The sequence below is a fragment of the Micromys minutus genome (genome assembly GCF_963924665.1).
Source record: "Micromys minutus genome assembly, chromosome: 32".
In the NCBI taxonomy this organism is placed as follows: Eukaryota; Metazoa; Chordata; class Mammalia; order Rodentia; family Muridae; genus Micromys; species Micromys minutus.
Window position 1 is genome coordinate 23,641,241 of NC_137967.1, and position 22,764 is coordinate 23,664,004.

The 22,764-nt window shown below is 38.9% G+C and overlaps 1 protein-coding gene across 1 annotated transcript; it reads right to left on the bottom strand.

Annotated features, from left to right (window-relative positions):
* Window positions 1–13,408: 13,408 nt before the first annotated feature.
* Window positions 13,409–14,984, bottom strand: LOC308413437 (rho guanine nucleotide exchange factor 3-like; the record flags this gene model as incomplete). Its single annotated transcript, XM_080908398.1, is given in 3 exon segments — window positions 13,409–14,173; window positions 14,177–14,908; window positions 14,910–14,984. Coding segments are annotated over 3 exon segments (1,572 nt in total).
* Window positions 14,985–22,764: the final 7,780 nt, after the last annotated feature.

Below are 22,764 nucleotides of genomic sequence, written 5' to 3' on the forward strand. Positions count from 1 at the left end.
TGTTTTGCTTATTTGTGTTTATATTTTTGAGCATGTGGTGTTGTGATATTTGTGGTCTTTTATGATATTGATATGTGATCTTATAATTGTTGGGTGTGTGTTCTGTTCTTTTATTTTGGTTGCCCTCTCTGCATTCTAGGGAAAGTAAAGTCTATTGTTGAGAATGCTTATGTGTTTCAAGGGTTCTCTGAAAGAAAGGGAGATGGTTTAGGAGGAAATGCTAAATAGGGCTATGGAAAGAGGTAGGGATATAAGTCTGTACCAAGACATGAAGTACTCAGGGAGTGGACTTGTGTGGGAAGAGGGGATTCTGTAAGCAGTCTGCTACAGGATTGATAGTAAGTCACCAGACAGTGTAATAGAGAATGCAGAGAAGTGAGAATTTCCTTACTGCATCCCAGCCCAGTGTGGCTCTGGGTTTTTCTAAAGCATTTCTGCAGATAGGTTCTTGACAGAAAGCAATGGACATTGCTATAAAGCAAGCTTGACAGGCTCAGCAAGAAAGAACTATGGTGTGTCTGCCAGATATTTTACTTTTAGCTTATTGTGATTGGGAGTTTTCTACTGGCTTGTTTTTGAACATGCACATTGCTACTGCATATAAAAGCCATTAACTTTTGTTTCTTGATATTGTACCTTACAGCCTTAGTTAAAGTTATCAAAATAAGATTTCTAATAACATTATTAAGACATTTTAATTATAAATTCATGTCACCTGTAAATAGGGCTAATTCGCCTTTTTTATATTTGTTTTTCTTACTTCTGGCTCTTTTTTTACTACTTTTATCAGTACTTCAATCACTTCAAACTCAAATGGTCACCCTATGCTCAACTTTGACTTATTATTATTATTATTACTACTACTACTACTACTACTACTACTACTACTACTACTACTCCTACTACTACCATATTGTGTTGTTGTTGTTTTTGAAAAATGTTCTCTCTCTGTTCTGTGAAGTGTATTCTAGAACTATTGACACCAGCATGATCTCAAACTCACAGTGTTCAATCTGCCTCTGCCTCACAAGTGTTGGGAATAAAGGCAGCACTACTACGCCCATTATTATTTCTGATTTTGGAGAGGAGGCTCTTTTTTTTCATTTAGTATGATATTGAATACAGTAAAGTTTTTTTCTCCAATCCCTTCATTACTCATGGTTTTAAAACAATGTTGAATTTTGTTTAATGTTCTGTCTGCATGTGTTAAGACCATGAAATCTATCTTGTCTCTAGTCCATTGCATGTGTTATATTATTTTATTGACTGTAAAGTTGAACAATTCTTGTTTTACACAATCTGAAAATGATTTCATTTTTTGGATGATTCTTTAAGATGTGTTATTGATTTTGGTTTCTTCATAGTTTGTTCCTGTTCTACTTAACTAATTTTTGGCTTTTATTGGATGCTTTATGTATTTTTATTTTAAATGTTGTCTCCTTCCCCCTTCTTACATTCCCACTTTCCATTCCCCCTACTTATAAAAAATGATTCTACTTTCATACAATTACTCACACCTCATCACCCTGGTAGTTCACTACCCTGGGGAAACAAGACTTCACAGGACCAAGGGCATCTACTACTATTAATGCCAGACAATGCCAGTCTCTACTATATATGTGTCTGGAGGCATGGGTTCTTTCATGTGTACTCATTGATAGGTAATTTAGTCCCAGGGAACTCTAGGGGACATGTTGGTTGCTTGATATTGTTGTTCTTCTTAGAGAGTTGCACCTTACAAATTATTTCAGCTTCTTCAGTGCTTTCTCTAACGCCTCCTTTTGTGGTTCCCATGCTGAGTATGATAGCTGTAAGTGTCCTCATCTGTATCTGTAAGGCGCTGGCACATCTTCTCAGCAGGCATTCATATTAGTCTCCTGTCAGCATGCACTTCTTAGCATCAGCAATAGTGACTGTGTTTGGAAGGATCTCCAGGTGAGGCAGTCTCTGGATGAACTTTTCTTCAGACCTTGCTCCACTCTTTGTCCCTGTATTTCCTCCTGTTAATATTTTGTTCTTCCTTCTAAGAAGGACTAAAGATCCAAATTTTGCTCCTCCTTCTTCTTCTTCTTGAGCTTCATATGATCTGTGAATTGTTTCTTGGTTATTCCAAGCTTGTAGGCTAGTATTGACTTATCATTTAGTAAGTATTATGTGTGGTCTTTTGTAACTGGGTTATGCCATTCAGGATAATAGCTTCTACTTCCATCCATTTCCCTAAGATTTTCATGAAGTCATAGTTTATAATAGCCGAGTACTATTCCATTCTGTATATGTAACACATTATCAGTGTCCATTTCTCTGTTGAAGGACATCTGGGTTCTTTTCAGTTTCTGGATATTATAAATAAGGCAGATGTGAACACAGTGGAGCAAGTGTTCTTACTATATCTTGGAACATTTCTTTGATAAATGCCCAGCTTAGGTAGGAGTATACCAACTTTCTGAAGAACAACCAGACTAATTTTTAGAGTGGTTATACCAGCTTGCAATTTAACCAACAATGGAGTAGTGTTTCTCTTTTTCCAAATCTTTTTCAGAATATGCTGTCACCTGAATTTTTTATCTTAGTCATTCAAAATGGTGTCAGGTGGAAATATAGAGTTATGTTGACTTTCAATTCCATGTTGACTAGGAATGTCATGCATTTCTTTAGCTGCTTCTCAGCCATTTGCTATTCCTCAGTTGAGAATTCTTTGTTTTCTATGTACCACATTTTTACATATGGTTATTTGATTCCATGGGGCCTAAATTCTTGTGTTCTTTGTATTTATTGGATACTAGTCCTCTATCAAATCTTGGATTGGTAAATGGCTTTTCCCAATCTGTTGGTTGTAGTTTGGGCCTTTTGACAGGGTTCTTTGCTTTACAGAGCTTTGCCATTTCATGAAGTCTCATTAGTTGATTCTTGATCTTAGAACATATGTCACTGTTGTTCTGTTCAGGAAAGTTTCTCCTGTGCTCTTCCTTATTTTCTCTTCTACTCGTTTCAGTGTACCTGGTTTTATGTGGATGATTTTGATCCACTTAGATTTTAGCTTTGTACTAGGAGATAAGAATGGGTCAATTTGTCTTCTTCAACCTGTTGACTGCCAGTTGAACCAGCAACATTTGTTGAATATGTTGTTTTTTCCATTGGATAGTTTTAGCTCCATTGTCCAAGATCAAATAACTATAGGTATGTGGGTTGCATTCTTGGTCTTCAAATCTATTCCATTGATTTTCACCTGTCTCTGTACAAATACTAAGCATTTTTATCATGATTGATTTGTAATACAGCTTGAGGTCAGGGATGGTGATTCCCCCAGAAATTCATGTATTGTTTAGAATAGTTTTGGATACTGTAGTGGTTTTGTTATTTTAAATATATTGGCAAATTACTCTTTCTAGCTCCATAAATAATTGAGTTGTAATTTTGATAGGGATGGCATTTAATCTGCATTTTGCTTTCAGGAAGTTGGCTGTTTTATTCTATTAATTTTGCCAATCCATGAGCATGGGAGATCTTTCTATTTTGAGATTTTCTTTAATTTTTCTTCTTGAGAGACGTGAAACACTTGTGATACTGATTTTTCACTTGCTTGGTTAGGATCAATCAAGGGAGTTCACATAGTTCGTAAATATTTTAAAAGGTGTTGATTCCCCAATTCTTGGTAATTGAAAGCTTTGCTCGTGTAGTATCACAGCTGGCTTGTGAGTTCTCCAATGGTCTGTGTGAAATCTGTTCAGTATCCTTTATATTTCATACTCCCTGTTTACATATCTAGTGTAATTCTGATAGGTCTACCTTTATATATTACTTCACCTTTTCTGGTACCGCTTTTAACATTCTTTCTTTGTTTTTTGCATTTTTCTATTTTCGAGGTTTGACTATTATGTGACATAAGGTTTGATTTTTTTTTATCTAATCTCTTTGCAGTTTTGAAGACTTTTTATATGTTCATGTGTATCAATTTCTTAACTTTATAAATTTTTATCCTATACTTTCACTGAAAATATTAACCTACCTTTTTAAGTTGGGCATCTTCACTCTCTTGTATATCAATTATTGTTCGATTTGGTTTTCTTATTGTGTTCTGGATTTCCTAGATATTTGTGGTTTTTTGTTTTCTTTCTTTATTGTTTTGGCATTTTCTTGACTAGGGTGATAGTGTTTTCTGTGTTTTTTTTTTTATCTTACACTTTTTTAAAAAGAGACAGATACATGTACATATTTTTAAAGTATTTTTGCCTAAAACTATATGAATATATTTTTGTCAGTACATAATTTTTTAGAGGTTTGATAGTATGCATTGAAATATTCCTGGCCTCAAGCTATATTACAAGGCAATTGTGCTAAAAACTGCACGTGACTGGTACAGAGATAAAAACATGAATTAATGGAATAAAATGGAAGATCTAGAAATGAGCCCTAACATATATGAACACTTTATTTTTGACGAAGGGGCTGTAAACATTCAATGGAAAAAAAGACAGCCTCTTCAAAAAATGGTATAGGTCCATCTGACACTCAGAATGCAGAAGAATGAAAATAAACACTTTCTTAACTCCTTGTAAAAGTTCAAGTAACAGTGGATCAAACATCTCTACATTAAACCAGGTACACTGAAACTATTAGTTGAGAAAGTAGGGAAAACCTTAGAACTTATAGGCATGGGAAAAAAATTCCTGAATAGAACACCAATGGCTCATGCTCTAAGGTGAAAGATTGACAATTGGGACTTAATGAGATTGCAAACTTTCTGTAAGTCTAAAGACACTGTCAAGAAATCAAAACAGCAGCCAACAGATTGGGAAAAGGTCATTACCAACTCCACATCTGATAGAGGCCTAATATCCAAGGTATACAAAGAACTAAAGAACCTACACAACAGAGAATCAAACAACCCTATTAAAAATTGTGTACAGAGCTGAACAAAAGTTCTCAATTGAAAAATATGGAATGACTGAGAAGCATCTAAGGAAGTTCTCGACATCATTAGCCATCAGGGAAATGCATAACAAAACAACCCTGAAATTCCACCTCACACCAGTCAAATTGGCTAAAATCAAAAATTCAGATGCCAGGACATGCAGGCAAGGATGTGTAGAAAGAACAACACTTCTCCACTGGTGGTATGGTTTTAAACTGGTACAACCACTCTGGATATCAGTCTGGCGATTCCTCAGAAAATTGGACATAGTACTACCTGAAGACCCAGTTATTCCACTTCTGGGCACATACCCCAGAGAAGCTCCAACATACTACAAGAACACATGCACCACCATGTTCATAGCAGCTCTATTAATAATAGCCAGAATCTGGATAGAACCCAGATGTCTTTCAGTAGATGAATGGATACAAAAAAAAATGTGTTATATTTACACAATTGAGTACTACTCAGCTATCATAAACAATAACTTTATGATATTCTTAAGAAAATGCATACATCTAGAGAATATCATCCTGAGTGAGATAACACAATTACAAAAGAACAGACATAATATAGAATCACTGATAATTGGATTCTAACCCCAGATAGCTCTGAACACCCAAGAAACCACTCACAGAGTATATGAAGTTTAAGAAAAAACAAAAAAAGAAAAACAATTATGCTTAATATTTACACACCAAGTAAATTTTGACTATTTCCAGGTTACATCTTGTTTTACATATACTTTATGTTCATTGTAACTAGTAAGATTTTAATGCATACTATCAAACCTTCAAAATATCAAATACTGACAAAAATGTATTCATATACTTTTATGCAAAAATGCTTATAATCTGTACATTTATCTTTGTTTTTTAAAATAAAGTTGTTCGATTTTTAAAAAAATCTATAGAGAAACACACACACACACACACACACACACACACACACACACACACACACACGTATGAGAAAACATTCACCATCGTCACACCTTCAAATAGTACAATAAAAACAGAATTAAGAAAAGAGGGGGTGAAACTGACAAAAACCATTTAGAGTCTTAGTATACAGAGTGTCCACATCCTTGTGCAGGATGCAAACTAAGTTAAGAATTGAGGAAATCATTCCAGGCTGCAGAGGAGAAAGTTGGCAGAGTAGATGACAGGGCCAGAAATTGAGAAAGTAATTAAAGACTTCAAGGAAAAATTAGCACGGTAACTTGAACTCTGAGAACAAACAAAAAAATTGCAGTTGATAGAGGCACTTAATCAAGTCAGAAGCATGGTTAAAACCTGAGGCAGGTCAGATAAAGCTGAGGATTTCTCAGTTGGGAGATGAATCAGGAAATGAATGTGTCCAGTTGTAGGAGATACAACCAAAGGTGAAGTAGAGCATAGTGAGACAGTCTACAGGCACAGACACCTTAAATAACAGAAATATAGCTGATGTTTTCCAAACTTTAAGAACTTTAAGTGTTTGATAGTCCAAACACTCCCTGAATAGACAGGACCAGAGGGAAGCCACAGAAAGAAATGTAAAATTCAACACACACACACACACACACACACACACACACACACACACACACACACACACATATGCAAAAGAAGCCCAGAACCAGTCAAAGCACAGAGCAAGTAAGTCTGTGTAGCTAAGGTGGCAGCTCAGAATTTAGCTGTAACATTCCTGACCACACTGGAAAGAGGACACACTTTGAGAGGGGTGACTGGAGAAAGGAGCTTAAAAATAGTCAGAACATTGTAAAGAATTAGTCCCTGTGAGATTGTGCTTGGCCCTGGGCAGCGGAAACAGTATCTGCAATTAAATGTAGAAGGCAGGTAGAAAATGGAAATGCTTGTGAGAAGATGGGAAGATGGGAAGATGATGTCCTACACCAGTACAACTAGAGCATCTGCTAAAAACTTGCTTAGATAAAGAATAATAAATGGTGAGTGGGTGTGAAAGTGGAGAGTTGTAGAGAAAATAAGAATGAGAAAATATACTTATAGGAGACATGGGACAGAATATCTGATAAGATCACCGTCTGCACAAGGAGGCTGGGAAATCGAGACATTGACAGGGTCTTTGTGCCTCCCTCTCAGTCTCAGGCTAGTACCTCTTTGTATCCTCACTGGAGGTGACTCCATCCCGCACACAGATGTGCTTCCTAAATACAATTACACTGCACACAGAATGGCAGCATGTCTCTTTTCCATGGACGGGACCCCCAATGGTACCTAGGCATTGATAACCTCATTTTAGTAAATTGCTTTGGGGCACCCAGAGGAATAATAAATCAGTCTTCTACCTTTAAAATGCGTCTTCTGTTGAACTTATTAAAAAAACTAGATCAGGTGTCTTTGAGGACATACCTTTCCCTAAGTTGAGTTGAATTACAGACTCCAGTCTGAAAACTGGAAAGTCATTAAAAGTTACTTCTTCTGTATTGGTGAATGTCATCACAGCTGTTCAGGCATCTGAGCACTGAACAGGACTCCAGAGAACACATTCTCTGTTCCATGGGACACCATCGTGTCTCCTACTCCCACACTGCACTTTGGACTTCTCCATGCTCCATGTGGGGCATGATGCCAGATGGTGAATTTCACTTTTACACACCATACAGGATAATAAGAAACTTTGTTTTCCCTAGACTCATAGTTTAAATTCCTTTTTATGACAATAAGTTATTTCTCTAATTATTGTGTTAAGTATTCTTAATAATCACTTGCTGCAACATGAAATTATACCCATGGCACATGGCAAGTAACTTTGTGTAAACTGTTTATTTATGTCAATGTATCCCTTTCTTTCCTCATGGAGCAACCATTGTACCATTGTCACATGTATCCTTTACCTTTAGGTTTAATAGCTGAAATTATGAATTAAAAGAAAAAAATGACCAGCCATGGTGGGACACTTGAAAGGCAGAGATGACTGTAGCTCCATGAGTTCTATGGCAGCCTGATCTTCACAGTGAGCTGCCAGACAGGAAGGGTTACATAACTTGACCATGTGGCAAGAAAGCAAACAAACAATTAAATAATTTACAGGACTTTTATTAGAGACTTTTATTCTAAGTAGATGTAATTGAAATTCTGTCTTTAAAGGTATCATATTGTGGTGGTAACAATAAAATTTTGAAGTTGTAGATAATTCATTTTCACTACTTTGTTGTGTTTAATTCCATGAATGCATCAAATATTTCTTCTATCACTCAGCTAAAATATAAGATCTTGGGATCTTATGTCAGCAAACCTTAAAAATTCAACTGATTGAAGACACCACAACTAAGCAATCAGATAAATACAAATTGTTTGTAAAATAATTCTTATTATTAATTTGTAATTTTATGCAGAACAATTCGATTAGATTTACCTTCTTTACCATTTCCATTTCCATCCATGCTTCATTAACCATACTTCCATTTGTTCTCCCACTTCCCTACCTCCTCTCTCTCTCTCTCTCTCTCTCTCTCTCTCTCTCTCTCTCTCTCTCTCTCTCTCTCTCTCTCTCTCCCTCCCTCCCTTCCTCTTTCCCTCCCTCCCTCCCTCCCTCTCTCTCTCTCTTTGTCTCTCTCTCTGTCTCCCTCCCTCTCTCTCTCTCTGTCTCTCTCTGTCTCCCTCCCTCTGTCTCTGTCTTTGTCTCTGTCTCTGTCTCTCTCTCTCTCTCTCTCTCTCTCTCTCTCTCTCTCTCTCTTTCTCTCTCTCTCTCTCTTGTGCATTTTTCTGAAACCATTGAGTCCAACTATTCTTGTGTGAAGTTGTGATATTAAGACCAGTCTTAGTCCATGGTTATCTGATGGGATCCATGGGAGTATTTCAATATGTCTGTTCAGGCTTGTTTTGTGACCAACTATATAGTTAAATTTGGGAAATGTGCTGTGAGGTGTTGAGAACAAGATACATTCTTTTCTTTTAGAATTAAATTTTCTTTAGCTGTCTCTTAATTCCAATTGGTTCATAACCTCTGCAACTTTTTCTGTGTCTCTGTTCTGTTTTTGCTTCTATGATCTGTCCATTGATGATAGTGAGGTGTTGAAGTTTCCCACTATTCTTGTGTGTGGTGCAATATACGCTATGAATTTTAGTAGGGTTTCTTTTATGAATGTGGTTGCTCTTGTATTTGGAGCAGAGATGTTCAGGATTGAGAGTTCATCTTAGATTTTTCCCATGTGGAGCAAAAAGTTGCCTCTCTTATCTTGATAACTTTTGGTTGAAAATATATTTATTAGACATGAGAAGGGCTACTCCATCTTGTTTCTTGGGGCCATTTGCTTGGAAGGTTTTTTCCCAGCCTTTTACTCTGAGATAGTGTCTGTCTTTGTCTCTCAGATGAGTGTTCTGTATGCATCAAAATGTTGGATCCTGTTTAATATACAATCTGATCGTCTATGTCTCTGAATTGAGGAATTTAGTTGATTGATGTTAACAGATATTAAGGAATAGAGATTATTGTTTTCTATTATTTTTGTTGTTAGAGGTAGAATTATGTTTGGGTCTTTCTTCTTTTGGTTTTCTAACATAGTTATTTTGTTGCTTTTTCTAGGATGTAGTTTGCCTTCTTATGTCAGGTTTTCCATCTATTATTCTTTGTAGGGCTGGATTTGTGGTCAGATATTGTGTAAATTTGGTCCTGTCCTGGAATTTCTTGGTCTCTTTATCTATGGTAATTGACAGTTTTGTTAGATATAGGTACCTGGGCTGACATTTGTGTTCTCTTAGTGTCTGTATGATGTCTGTCCAAGATCTTTTAGATTTTATAGTCTTTGTTGAGAAGTTGGGTGTAATTCTGATTGGACTTTTTTCATATGTTACATGTCCTCTTTCACTTCCTGCTTTTGGTATTCTTTTCTTGTTTTGAACATTTGTTGTTTTGACTATTATATGTGAGGAAGAATTTCTTTTATGGTCCAATCTATTTGAAGTTCTGTTGGCTTCTTCTATGTTCATGGTCATCTCATTCTTAAGGATAGGTTAGTTTACCTCTACTATTTTGTTGAAGATATTTACTGTGCCTATTAGTTGATATTTTTCACCCTCTCTACACATATTATCCTTAGATTTGGTCTTCTAATTTTGTTCTAGATCTCCTGTACGTTTTGGATTAGGAGCTTTTTGGATTTCACATATTCTATTACTTTTTCTTTGTTTTGTCTTCAGTCCCTGAGATCCTTTCTCCCATCGTTTTTAGTATGTTGGTGATGTTTGCATCTATGACTCCTGATTTTTTTCTTAAGTTTTCTATCTTCAGGGTTGGCTCTTTTTGTGATTTCTTTATTGTAACTATTTCCACTTTCAATTTGTTCACCTTTTTGGTTGTGTTTTTTTTTTTTTGTAGTCCTTTTAATGATTTCTTCTGGTTTTGCTGTAATTGTTTAAGGGAGTTTTTCATGCACTTCTCAAAGATCTCTATCATCATCAAGTATGATTTTAAGTCTAAATCTTGTTTTTCTACTGAGTTGGGAAATCCATGCCTTGCTGTGGTGGAAGAACTGGGTTCTGCTGTTGCCCAGTTATATTAGTTTCCATTGCTTGGGTTCTTGCACTTTCCTCTTGCCATCCTGTTTTCAGTGACTGTAGGTGATCTTTTTATTTCTGACTGGTGCTTGTCTCTCCTGTGGATCTGAAGGCCATGGCTTCAGGTTGGATATTGTTCCTGGGTGTTTGGCTCTTTGTGGGCAGGCAGTGAGTTCTGATGCCAGTGCTCAGTTCTGTCTTTGTGAGCTCAGGTGTAAGAGCTTTTGTGAGGCTGTACTAGGAGCTCAGTCCTCTGCCCACAGGTCCTGAGTCCTAATGGCACAGACCCTGCTCTTTCTCTAGGCCCAAAAGGACACTTTTCCAGAGAACACCATGCTCCCTCTGCTCTGAGAACTCCCTGCCTTAGCTCTCTGGACACTCGGTGGGCCTATGGGTCAGGCTCACCCTTGGTTTAGGTGGAAAAGCCCCTGTGCATCTGCTTTCAGTGCTCAGCCTTCCCCCACCACATCCAGAGTCCTGATGATAGAGACCCGGCCCACACTGTAGGCAGAAAAGGACCCTTTTCAGAGATTACCGTGTTCTCTGTACTCTGAGAACTCCCAGTGTGACCTCCCTTTGCCTATGTGTCAGGCTCCCACATTCTTCTTTTAAGGGATATATAAGAATGGTGTAGTTGTTTGAATATAAGTGGCCTTTAGATTCACGTGCTTGAATTCTTGGCCCATGGGGAGTGGCACTATTAGATGTGGCCTTATTAGAGGAAGTGGATCACTGTTGAAGCCAGCTTTGAGGTCTTCTGTGCTCAAGCTACAGCTAGTGTAGCACACAAGTATAACACACAGTTTCTCCCTGCTGCCTACAGAACATGATATAGAGCTTTCATCCCTTGCCAGCACCATGTTGTTCTGCATACCGCTCCATTTCCTACCATGATAATAATGGTTCTAACCTCTAAAACTGTAAGCAAGCCCCAACTAAATGCTTTGCTCTACTTTATAAGAAATGCATTGTCATAGTGTCTCTTTACAGCAGTAAAATTTTAACCAATTCAGATGATTAAGATGATGAGGTGGTGAATGACTTCCAGGAGCCAGTATTTTCAAGACACAACAGGGCAGACACACATATTGGCTCCTAGAGGTCATGACAGTTTTCAAAAGACTAGCACAAGCTCAACGCAGATAAAATCCTAGCATAGAGGATGAAAAACAGTCAGTACTTTCAATTCCTAGCTAAAGAGCTATTGTAATTTAATTTCTATTAGGAGAAAAAAAATAGTTTTCTTTGGTGGGATACCAGGATATCAACTGTACTCCAGGGTAGGCTTTATATCAAGCCTAACAGAAACTGGATGTGATCAACTTTTTCTGAGACAGATTTTCTCTATGTAGCACTGGATTCCTTTTAAACTTACGAAGATCTGTCTCCTGAATACTGGAATTAAAGATATGAGTCACCATGCCTGGCTTTTAATCACATTTGAAATGAGAACATGAGAAAGAGTGAGATTGATAGATTGATTGATACATATAGACAGATTCATATATACATAATGCATATATACATGCATAGGCAGTATAGATACAGACAGACACATGTATGCATACAAGCATGTGCACACTGGTAAAGAGAGAGAGAGATAGATAGAGAGAGAGTGAGATTGAAAGAGAGAGAGAGAGAGAGAGAGAGAGAGAGAGAGAGAGAGAGAGAGAGAGAGAGAGTGTGTGTGTGTACTCATGATGCTGTGTTTGAGGGGAGGTGAGATAGGAACTGGGTGAAAGCACAGAACAGAGATGAAGATAATCAAAAATTGTATGGAATTCTTAAATATGAATAAAACCTTATTTTTAAATGTGTTTCTACAACTTCAAAATCATATTTTTCAATATAAACCTTTCATTCCTTTTTTTAACCTAATTTATTTGAAATGCTTCAAGAAAAGTTTAAGGCTTCTATACAAAAGTATTCATTTCCCCAAAGCATTCGTTTACTTTTTTCCCACAGGCTGACTCTGATGGAGACATTTTCTTAACTCACTGGTGCCTCTACAGAGAACAGTTCAAGCTGTTCTTCATTGTCCAGTGTCCTGCCTCAACTTTCCACTGTACTTGCCTGGGGCAGGTTTTTTTCATTAAGTCAGCAACTTGAGAAACAAAATGATTTTAAATACACTTGTAATAGAAAAAAAAATCCACCATGGTTAAAATCTATAAATACAGAAAAATGCTTTACAGGATAGAACTGATCATAATATATCTTGAAGAAGAATATTGTCCTATACCTTGTTTTTCTATTGGTTGCTCTTGTCACACAGCTTCTTTCTTTTGACACATGTGCATGAAAAAGAAACAACTTTTGTCTTTTGCTGCTTTCTTTTCTGTTAACTTGATAGATGCAGAAATTAATAATGACAACAAAAAAAAAACTTTTTTGGCAATAATTTAGAATCATTACTACTAGTGCTGGTGTGGGTATAATTTTATACAATTCCCCAAAGTATTTACACTTGCAAGAAGCTGTTCTATGTTGTTTGTGAACTTTATTTTTTTCCCTTCAAAGTCGTTTTACCCATCCTTGCTCTGTAAATCAAGGCTGGAACTAAGAACTTTTCAGTTTGGCTAGCTGATCCTAGTTACTAAGAGACAAGGAAACTGGCCCCAAGGGAAAAAATCAACCACCAGTCCGACTATAGCTCAATAACCAGGGCTCGAAAGCAGAGCAGGAAATCCTGAGACCCTCCGGAGTGACTTCAGTTTCCATGGTTCACACAGGAGGCTTCGGTGACAGTGACACATCCAGATGCTTGTGAGATACAGCAATAGGGCAAGGGCTGCTGCAAGCTGACACAGACTGGGTGGCAGTTACAGTGCTTGGGACAAGGAGCAGACACAGGGACCAGGCCAACACAGGCACAGAAGTATTACAAAGTGCCTCTCCAGACCGTTCACGTGCGCAATGCTAACACTGTACAGGTAAGACATGGGCCTGCTGCTGGCAGGGTCACAGTCTTGGGTCAGACGCTCTCCTCCGGCCTACTGTGTGCACAGGATGTGTCTGTCTGTTCCATCCACTCGCATTCAAGGCTGACCTCGCTTGTGTCCATACTGCAGTCAGACTCGCTGTCCAATAGGTCCATCTGCTCCAGTTTTGTTTCTCCCTGCGGCTCCCTCTTCTCAGGGCCGGGACCCTGGAACAGTCCCTCGAAGTCCAGCAAGCCAGCCTGCCCGGTGGCAGACAGAACTGCTTCTTTGGCCTGACGAATACTGTTGAGCCACTGCTGTTTGTTGAAGTTGTCGCTGGCTTGTAGCGAGTAGGTCTGACTTTGAGATCCATTTCTGAAACTGACTCTGAAGAAGTTTTTAACTCTCTCATTGTTGCTGAAGGCCCCACGCAGGGAGCCACCCAATTGAACTTCTCCGTCCTGCAGGTCTTCCAGCATGAGGTCCTTTACAGGGATGGGCTGTCGGTACAGCTGGTAGCAGAGTTGCTCGTTGTGCGTGGCAGCTCGAGTGATCACCAGCAATTCTTGGAACAGGAAAACATGGAGTTTCACACCCCAGTTATTTTTCAACTCTCCATGACAACACAGGACCCTGGAGCTGTCAATCACGGAATCTTTCTGGCCTTCTTCCAAGTAAAGAAGCCGCTCCTTATAATAACGGCATTCTGACTCCCCAGTCTTGGCGTTGATTTTTGCCATGATCCCCTGAATGATGTTTATAGCTTCTTCCAGGAGCTGCTGGTCTGGGTTATCATTTGGCATATGCCTCAGGATTTCTCAAAGGAGCAGAGAATACTTCACTAGACGGCACCGGGGAATATAAAGGAAATGCCAGAGACCGAGTTTGCAGCTGAAGAATGATTCTAAACAGCACCGGAGGATATCCTGCACTCTGTGGTCCTGCTTTTTGTGGTCCAGCATGGCTTTGGCAGCAACTTGATTGCTGCAGTAGCTGTCGTAGGAGCTGAGACAGGGCAGCCAGCTCACAAGGATGGGACCAGCGTGCTCTGTCGAGCCATCAGGCTTTCGAACATCTCGAAGCTGATTAAGAAGCTCTTCATGGAGAGGGATCAGAGAGTCCAGTGTCCAAAAAATCTGATTCAGTTCTTGCTCTGTCATTATTGAAAGTTTCAGCATGGGGTCATGATAGGCCTTTTTTGCTAATTTCAAGTCCTCTATCAAATTTTCTTCACCTTGAGAAAGCTCAAAAATTGCCTCCTGTCTCTTGATCTCCTTGGCCATGAGCACCTGATTGACACACACATCGAAGGTCTCACTCCAAAGTTTGCTGTGCCTTCGCTTTATGCTCGAGGAAGTGGCATTTCTGGACCAGGCTCGGGGGGCGAGGATGTCGGGGTGGCTCTTGCTGCAGAAGCTGATGGAGCGCTGCAAGGTTTGGCTGAAGCACTTTAACGGCGTGGTCCTCACAGGGGGAATGAGGTTCGCTAGTGATGTGATTCTGGAAAGGGGTTTGACCGTTTTGTTACTAGGTTCCTTGTCCTTGGTAACCCCCGCTGCCCAAAGGCGACTCCAAGATGCAGTTTTCCCTCTTGGCAGTGAGGTAGAAGGGGAAATCCTTGGCTACCATGGCGGTTGCCGGGCCTGCCCTTTGAGATATCACCACTAATCCCAGACGACAACAAAATTCCCGGGTAAAAGAGTGCCAGAGCTCCACGATGCCAGCGGCGGCGGCGACAGGAACACCTCCAGCGGCTTCTAGCTGGATGGACCTCTAAACCTTTCATTATATAAGAATGGGTAAAATACTAATTTGGAGAGATGAGTCAATATCTTGGAGAGATTACAAGCACTGGCTCTTTCAGAGGGTTAGATTCCCAGCAGATACATGGCTATTCATAAGCATTGGGTATCTGATGCTTTCTCCTGGTTCCTGCGTATATTGCACATGACTCATAAACATATATGCATGCAGAAGCCAGAGACATATACTAAAAATAATGAAAAACTTTAAAGAACTGGTGCTATATGATTATTTCCACCTTAAAAATGGTGAATTCTGAATCGTATGCTTCAAAAGCATTAAACCTAAATCCAATTAGAAATATTCTCAATGGTTGCAAAGGAGAAAAGAAGTGCTACTTTGACATTATGAGTGCATATTAATGTATTCAGAGTTATGCTACTCCCTCACTGCACTTTGGACTCCTTCATACTCCATGTGGGGCATGATGCCAGATGGTGAATTTCACTTTTGCCCACCATACAGGGATGAGTCAAGGTTATAAGAAACTTTGTATCCCCTAGATTCTTATTTGAAATGTCTTCTTCCCCTGAGATCCTCTCTTCCATCTCTTGTACTTTGACTCCTAACTTATTTATATGGTGTTCTATCTCCAAGGTTGTCTCCTTTTCTGCTCTTTTATTGTTTCTATTTCTGTTTTCAATTCCTTCACTTGTTTGGTTGTGTTTTCCTGTTTTCTTGAGTGATTTTTGTGTTTCCTACTTAAGGGCTTCTATTGTTTTGTGTCTTCCCCTGTAATTGGTTAAGGTAGTTTTTCACTTGCTTCTTGAAGAATTTCATCATCATCATAAAGTAAGATTTCAAGTCTAAATCTTATTTTTCTGGTGTGTTATCAATCCACTACTTGCTGTGGTGGTTGAGCTGGGTTCTGATGTTGCCAGGTTTCCTTAGTTTTTATTGCTTAAGTTCTTCCACCATCTTGTTATCTGTGTTTGTAGATGTTCTTGTCACTAACTGGAGCCTGTCTTTCCTGTGTGTCTGAGGACCTGTGAGCTCAGAAAGGAGATTGCTTCTGTGTGTTTGGCTATGTATGGGAAGGCAGTGAGTTCCAATGACATCCACTTAGTTCTGTCTCCATTGTCTCAGGTGAGAGAGTTCTTGAGAGGCTTTTCTGGGAGCTCAGCTATCTGTAGTTGGGTCCTGAGACTTGATGGCAGTCACCCGGCCTGCTTGATGGACAAGAAAGGACCCGATCCCATAGGGCACTAGGCCCAGGTCTTCCCTTCCAGGAACACAAGTAGGGTGTGTGGCAGGCTTCCTGTGGGCTCAGGTGGAAGAGCACTTGCAAGGCTCTTTGGGGGTTCAGCCATCTGTGGGTGGGTTGTGAGACTTCATGGTGGTCACTTGGCCCTCTTGCTGTGTTCCAATATTTTGACTTTTTTCTCTTCAATTTGGATCCCTTTAACATGCTTTTGTTTTCTAATTGCTCTGCCTAGAACTAGAAGTAATATATTGAATAGGTAGGTAGAGTGTGGGCAGCCTGCTCCAGTCCCTGATAGCAATAGTATTGCTTCAAGTTTCTACCCATTTAGTCTGATGTTGGCTACTGGATTGCTGTATATTGCTTTTACTATGTTTAGATATAAGCCAAGAATTCCTGATATTTCCATGAATTTTACTATAAAGAGGTATTGAAATTTGTCAGATACTTTCTCAGCATGTAATGAAATGATTATCGTTTTTCCCCCTTTGAGTTTGTTTATATAGAAGATTACATTGATTGATTTATTATAATCAACCATCCCAGCATGCGTGAAATGAAGTCTATTTGATCATGATATTTAATTGTTCTCATGTATTCGTAATATCTGTTTGCAAAATTTTATTGAGTAATATTGCATTAATATTCATACGGAAAATTGGTTAAAGTTTTCTTTCTTTGTTGTTACTTTATATGATTTAAGCATAAGGATAATTGTGGATAGATAGAAGAGAATGAATAAAGTTCCTTCTGTTTCTATTTTTGTGGAATAATTTGGAGAGTATTGGTATTACGTCTTCCATGAATGTCTGATAGAATTCTACACTAAACCCATCTGAACCTAAAAATTTTTCCTTAAGAGACATTTAATGGCCACTCTATTTTTTTAGGAGTTATGGGACTCTTTATATGGATAATCTGATCCTGATTTAACTTTTGTACTTTGTATCTCTTCTAGAAAATTGTCCATTTCCTTCATATTTTTCAGTTTTGTTGAGTATAAGCTTTTCTAATAAGATCTAATATTTTTTTAATATCTTCAGTTTTGTATGTCATATCTTTCTTTCATTTCTGATTTTATTAATTTGAATACTGTGTGTGCGCTCTGTTTGTCTAGTTAGGGCTTATCTATCCTGTTGATTTTCTCAAAGAACCAGCTCCTGGTTTTGATTCTTTGTATAGTTCTTTTTGTTTCTACTGGGTTGATTTCAGCCCTGAGCTTGCTTATTTCCTGTCTTCTACTCTCCTGTTTCTCTATGTTTTATTACTGGAAAATTGAGTCCATTTATATTGAGAGTTATTAAGGTCCACTGATCGTTGTTTGTAGTTTTTTTTTTTTTTTTTTTTTTTTGTTTTTTTTGGTGTTGTTGTTGTTGCTAGAGGTGGAATCATGTTTGTGTGGCTATCATCTTTTGGGTTAGTTAGTTGAAAGATTACTTGCTTGATTTTCTAGGGTATTGTTTTTCTCCTTGTGTTTCAGTTTTCCACTGATTATCCTTTGTAGGGCTGGATTTGTGAAAAGATATTGTTCAAATTTGTATGTGTCATGTTATATTTTGGTTTCCCCATCTATATTAATTTAGAGTGTCACTGAGTTTAGTAGCCTGTGCTGGCATTTGTGTTTTCTTAGGGTCTGTAAGACATCTGCCCAGTATCTTCTAACTTTCATGGTTTCTGTTGAGAAGTCTGGTGTGATTGTGATAGGTCTGCCTTTATATGTTACATGACCTTGTTCCCTTACTGCTTTCAATATTCTTCCTTTGCTTTGTATAGTTGGTGATTTAAATATTATGTGAAGTGAGGAATTTCATTTATGCTCCAATATATTTGGAGTTCTGTAGGCTTCTTGTATTTTTATAGGCATCACTTAATCTAGGTTAGGGCAGTTTTTTTCTATACTTTTTTGTAAGATATTTCCTGCCCCTTTGAGTTGAGAATCTTTACCCTCTTCTATGACTATTATCCTTAGGTTTGGTTTTCACATTTTGTCCTGGATTTCCTAGATGTTTTGGGTTAGGAGCTTTTGGTGTTTTGCGGTTTTTCTTTTTCTTTCTTTTTTTTTTTTTTTTTTTTTTTTGACTATTGCGTCAATGTTTTCTTTGGTATCTTTCTATAGTTTTCTGTGGAATCTTCCCTTGAGATTCTCTGTTCAACCTCTTATATTCTGTTGTTGATACTTGCATCTATGACTCCTGATGTCTTTCCTAGATTTATTTCAAGGGTTGTCTCCTACTCTGGTTACTTTATTGTTTCTATTCCATTTTTATATCCTTTATGGTTTTGTTCAATTCCTACACCTGTTTGGATGTGATTTCCTGTGATTTTCTAAGGGGTTTTTGTGTTTCCTTTTTAAGGGCTCTACCTATTTACCTGTGTTGTCCTGTAAATCTTTAGGTGAGTTATTTACGCCCTTTGTGAAGTCTTCTAAAATCATTATAAGATGTGACTTTAAATCATAATCTTGCTTTTCTGGTGTATTGGGGTATCTAGGGCTGGCTGTGTTGGGGGAACTGGGTTGTGATGAAACTGAGTGCCCTTGGTTTCTGTTGGTTAGGTTCTTGCACTTGCCTCTCACCATCAGGTTATCTCTGGTATTAATTGGTCTTGCTGTCTCTGACAGTGGCTTGACCTTTTTGTAAATCTGTGTGTAAGCACTACTTGGAGACCTGCTATTTCCCAGTGGGATCTGGTTACACAGAGATATGTCACATGGAAATCTCTGGGAACAGAAAGAAACCAGAAGGATCATCATTTACCATTTCATTTGTAACATTTTGGTGTCTTGAAGAGGTATTTTCATTCATTTTAATGTAACTCTAGAACTATTTATGAGTTTTTTATTTAATTTAACATGAATGATTAAATGTTTTATTGGTTTTTGTTTCAGTTCGGGTTTTGGTTTTAGTTTGTTTGTTTGTTTGTTTGTTTTGGCCTGTATGTATGTCCGTGCACCATGTAATTGCACTTGGTGTTTATGTAAGCCAGAGAAGATGATAGACACTCTGGAACTGGAGTTACAGATAGTTGTAAACCACCATGTGAATTATTTGGAATGGAATCCAGGTAATCTGGAACAGCAATCAGTGCTCTTCATTCAGCTGCCTTTCATGTCTCTTTTCTCCATTTAACCTATCTTTATTTGTGTGTGTATCAATTTTAGGAAGCCTCTACAATATAAGGTTTCTGTGTGACTTTTTCAGAGGATCTGTCTTGTTAGTTATTTCTCACTTTATTTTCTCCCCTGATCTCCCTTTTTTACTCCATTTAACACTTTAAATTTCACGGTTTTCTGTCTTCCCCTCACTGAGGTGTGCTCTTCATTACTAATGGCCCCATACTAGAGATTGGGCATGGTAATGTGGTTTTGAAACTTCAAAGCTCAACTCTAGTAACTCACTTTTTCCAACAAGGCCACACCTACTTTTTTTTTAAAGATTCAAAGCTAATATCCACAAATGAGAAAACACATGATATTTGTCTTCTGGCTAACCATAGTGTAACCCTAACTGTGAAGGGAACTACCAGGAACTTTATAGTGGATACAGGAGCTGAACATTCTGTACTGAAACAGTCATTACGGAAGCTAAAAAATAAAAAGACTATAGTAATTGGAATAACTGGACAGAAACTATACTCATGAACCACCTTGAAAACTGTAGACCTTGGAAAAAATCAGTTGACTCATTTTTTCAGGATATTTCTGAACTCCCTATTGCTTTATTAGGAAGATACTTGTTAACCAGGTTAAAGGCTTAGATCAGGTTCACTCAAACCACACCAGAGGAATCATGGGAAACTCCCACCTCTATGGTATTAGCCCTAAGTTTCAAAGGAGAATATTAAATGCACAAGCCTCTGAGTTGGGCAAATACTCCTGACATAAAAAAATGGTTGACAACATTCCCTAAAGCTTGGGCAGAAACTGGAGGCCTGGTGATGGCTGTGCGAGTCCCCCAGTAGTAGTGGGTCTGAAAACTAATGCCACTTTCTTAGGAGCCAGTCAATACCCAATGAGCCAAAAAGCCAGAGAAGGAATTAGGCATCATATTCAAATACTATTGCTGCAAGGCATCTTAGTACCCTGCCAAGCTTCCTGGGACATCCCTCTGTTGCTAGTCAAAAAGCCTGGCACTAATGACTACAAGCTAGTACAAGACCTAAGAGAACTTAACAGGAGAGTCCAGTATATACATTCAAAGGTCCCCAACCCTTATAACATTCTCAGCTCACATCTGCCAGGTAGGACGTGGTACACTGTTCTTTATTTAAAGGATGCTTTCTAATGCCTGAAGTTACGCCATTCCAGACAACCTATCTTTGCCTTTCAATGGAGAGATCCGGACACCAGACCAGTAGGCCAACTGACCTGAACCACACTACTTCATGGGTTCAAGAATTCTCATACTCTTTTTGATGAGGCGCTCCACCGGGACCTGGCCACTTTCAAAGCTGAAAACCCACAAGTAACCTTGCTTGAAAATGTTGATGGTTTACTTTTGGCAGCAACTACTGAACTGGAATGCAGGAGGGGAACTGAAAAATTACTAACAGAATTGGGAGAGTTGGGGTACTTAACCTCAGCAAAGAAGGCCCAGCTGTGTCAGACGAAGGTTGCTTATTTGGGATACATCCTCTGAAATAGAAAGCAATAGCTAACGGAAGCTAGGAAAGAGACTGTCACTCAGATCTCCACCCCAACTACACCAAGGTAAGTAAGAGAATTCCTGCGCACTGCTGGCTTCTGAAGACTATGGATACCCGGGTTTGCAACCTTAGCTTCCCATTGTACCTCTTAACCAAAGAAAGAGGGTGTTTGTGTGGACTCCAGATTACCAGAATGCCTTTGAAGTATTTAAAATGGACCTACTGAGAGCCACAGCATTAGCCTTGACTGGCTTAATGAAATCTATTACTCTCTATGTGGATGACAGAGCATAGGTTGCCAGAGGAGTCCTTACTCAGACTTTGGGACCTTGAAAGAGGCCAGTAGCTTACCTGTCCAAAAAATTAGATCCTGTTACCAGCAGATGGCCTTCTTTTCGGAAAGATGTTGCTGTGTTGGCTCTGCTTGTCAAGAAGCAAATAAGATCACTGTGGGACAAGAGATGACATTAGTGGAACCCCATGCTCTCAAAAGCATTATCCAACAACCCCCTGAACAGTGGATGACCTACACTTGTATGACATATTATCAAAGCCTTTTGTTGACTGAAAGGGTGACCTTCACTCCCCCTGCTGTGCTCAACCAGGCTACCTTACTGCCTGAGACTGATGACTCCTCACCTATTCATCACTGCTCTGATATCTTGGAGTGATCTAAAATATCAGCCTTTGCCAGGGAGCCCAAACTGGTATACAGGTGGCGCTGATTCTTGGTGGAAGGTAAGCATAAGGCAGAGGCAGCAATGATGGACAGAAAGCAAGTGATCTGGGCCTGTATCCACCCTGAAGGGACGTCGGCTCAGAAAGACAAACTTGTGGCTTTGATACAAGCTCTACATATGGCAGAAAAAAGTCCATCAAAATCTACACTGACAGAAGAAATGATTTTGCCACTGTCTTATACACAGCGCAGTATATAGAGAGAGGAGGTGTTGATGTCTGCAGGAAAAAACATAAAATATAAAGAAGAAATTTTGAGGCTCCTTGAGGCCATACACTTGCCAAAAATTGTAGCAATCATACATTTTTCAGGACACCAGTATGCTCAAAATACTGTGGCTAGAGGAAATCAGATGGCAGACCTCACCACTAAACGGGTGGCCCTATGAGCCATGGTCATGATAGTCAAAGAATCTAAAGACTATTATGATATCAGAGAAACCAGCTTCAGATATACACCTGAAGACTATCGGGTCATGGACAAGTTAGGCATAAGACAAGGATATACCCCCTACAAGGTGGCTGAAACTGCAGTTGGCCAAATGATACCCCTCAGAAAGAGGGACACACATATGTTGCCAACTTACACTACTTAACCCACTTGGGAACAAAGAAACTAAAGGATCTTGTAAAATTCTCAGACTACTATGTAATGAGACTCTCAGACTTGGCCCAAGAGGTTGTAAAGGACTGCAAGGCCAACACCCTGAAAAATGCCAGAAAGCCTCAGCATATACAAGGTCGGATGCTCAAAAGAGATCAGCCAGGAGCCTACTGGGAGGTAGATTTGACAGAAATCAAACCTGCCAGATCTGGTAACAAGTACTTACAAGTTTTTATAGATACCTTCTCACGCTGGGTAGAAGCCTTTCCTACCAAAAATGAGACAGCCAATGTAGTAGCTAAGAAGATCCTAGAAGAAATCTCCTGAGGTTTGGGATACCCAAAGTATCACAAAGATAATGGACCTGCTTTCATTGCCCATTTAAGTCAGGGACTGGCCACCCAGCTGGGGATCAATTG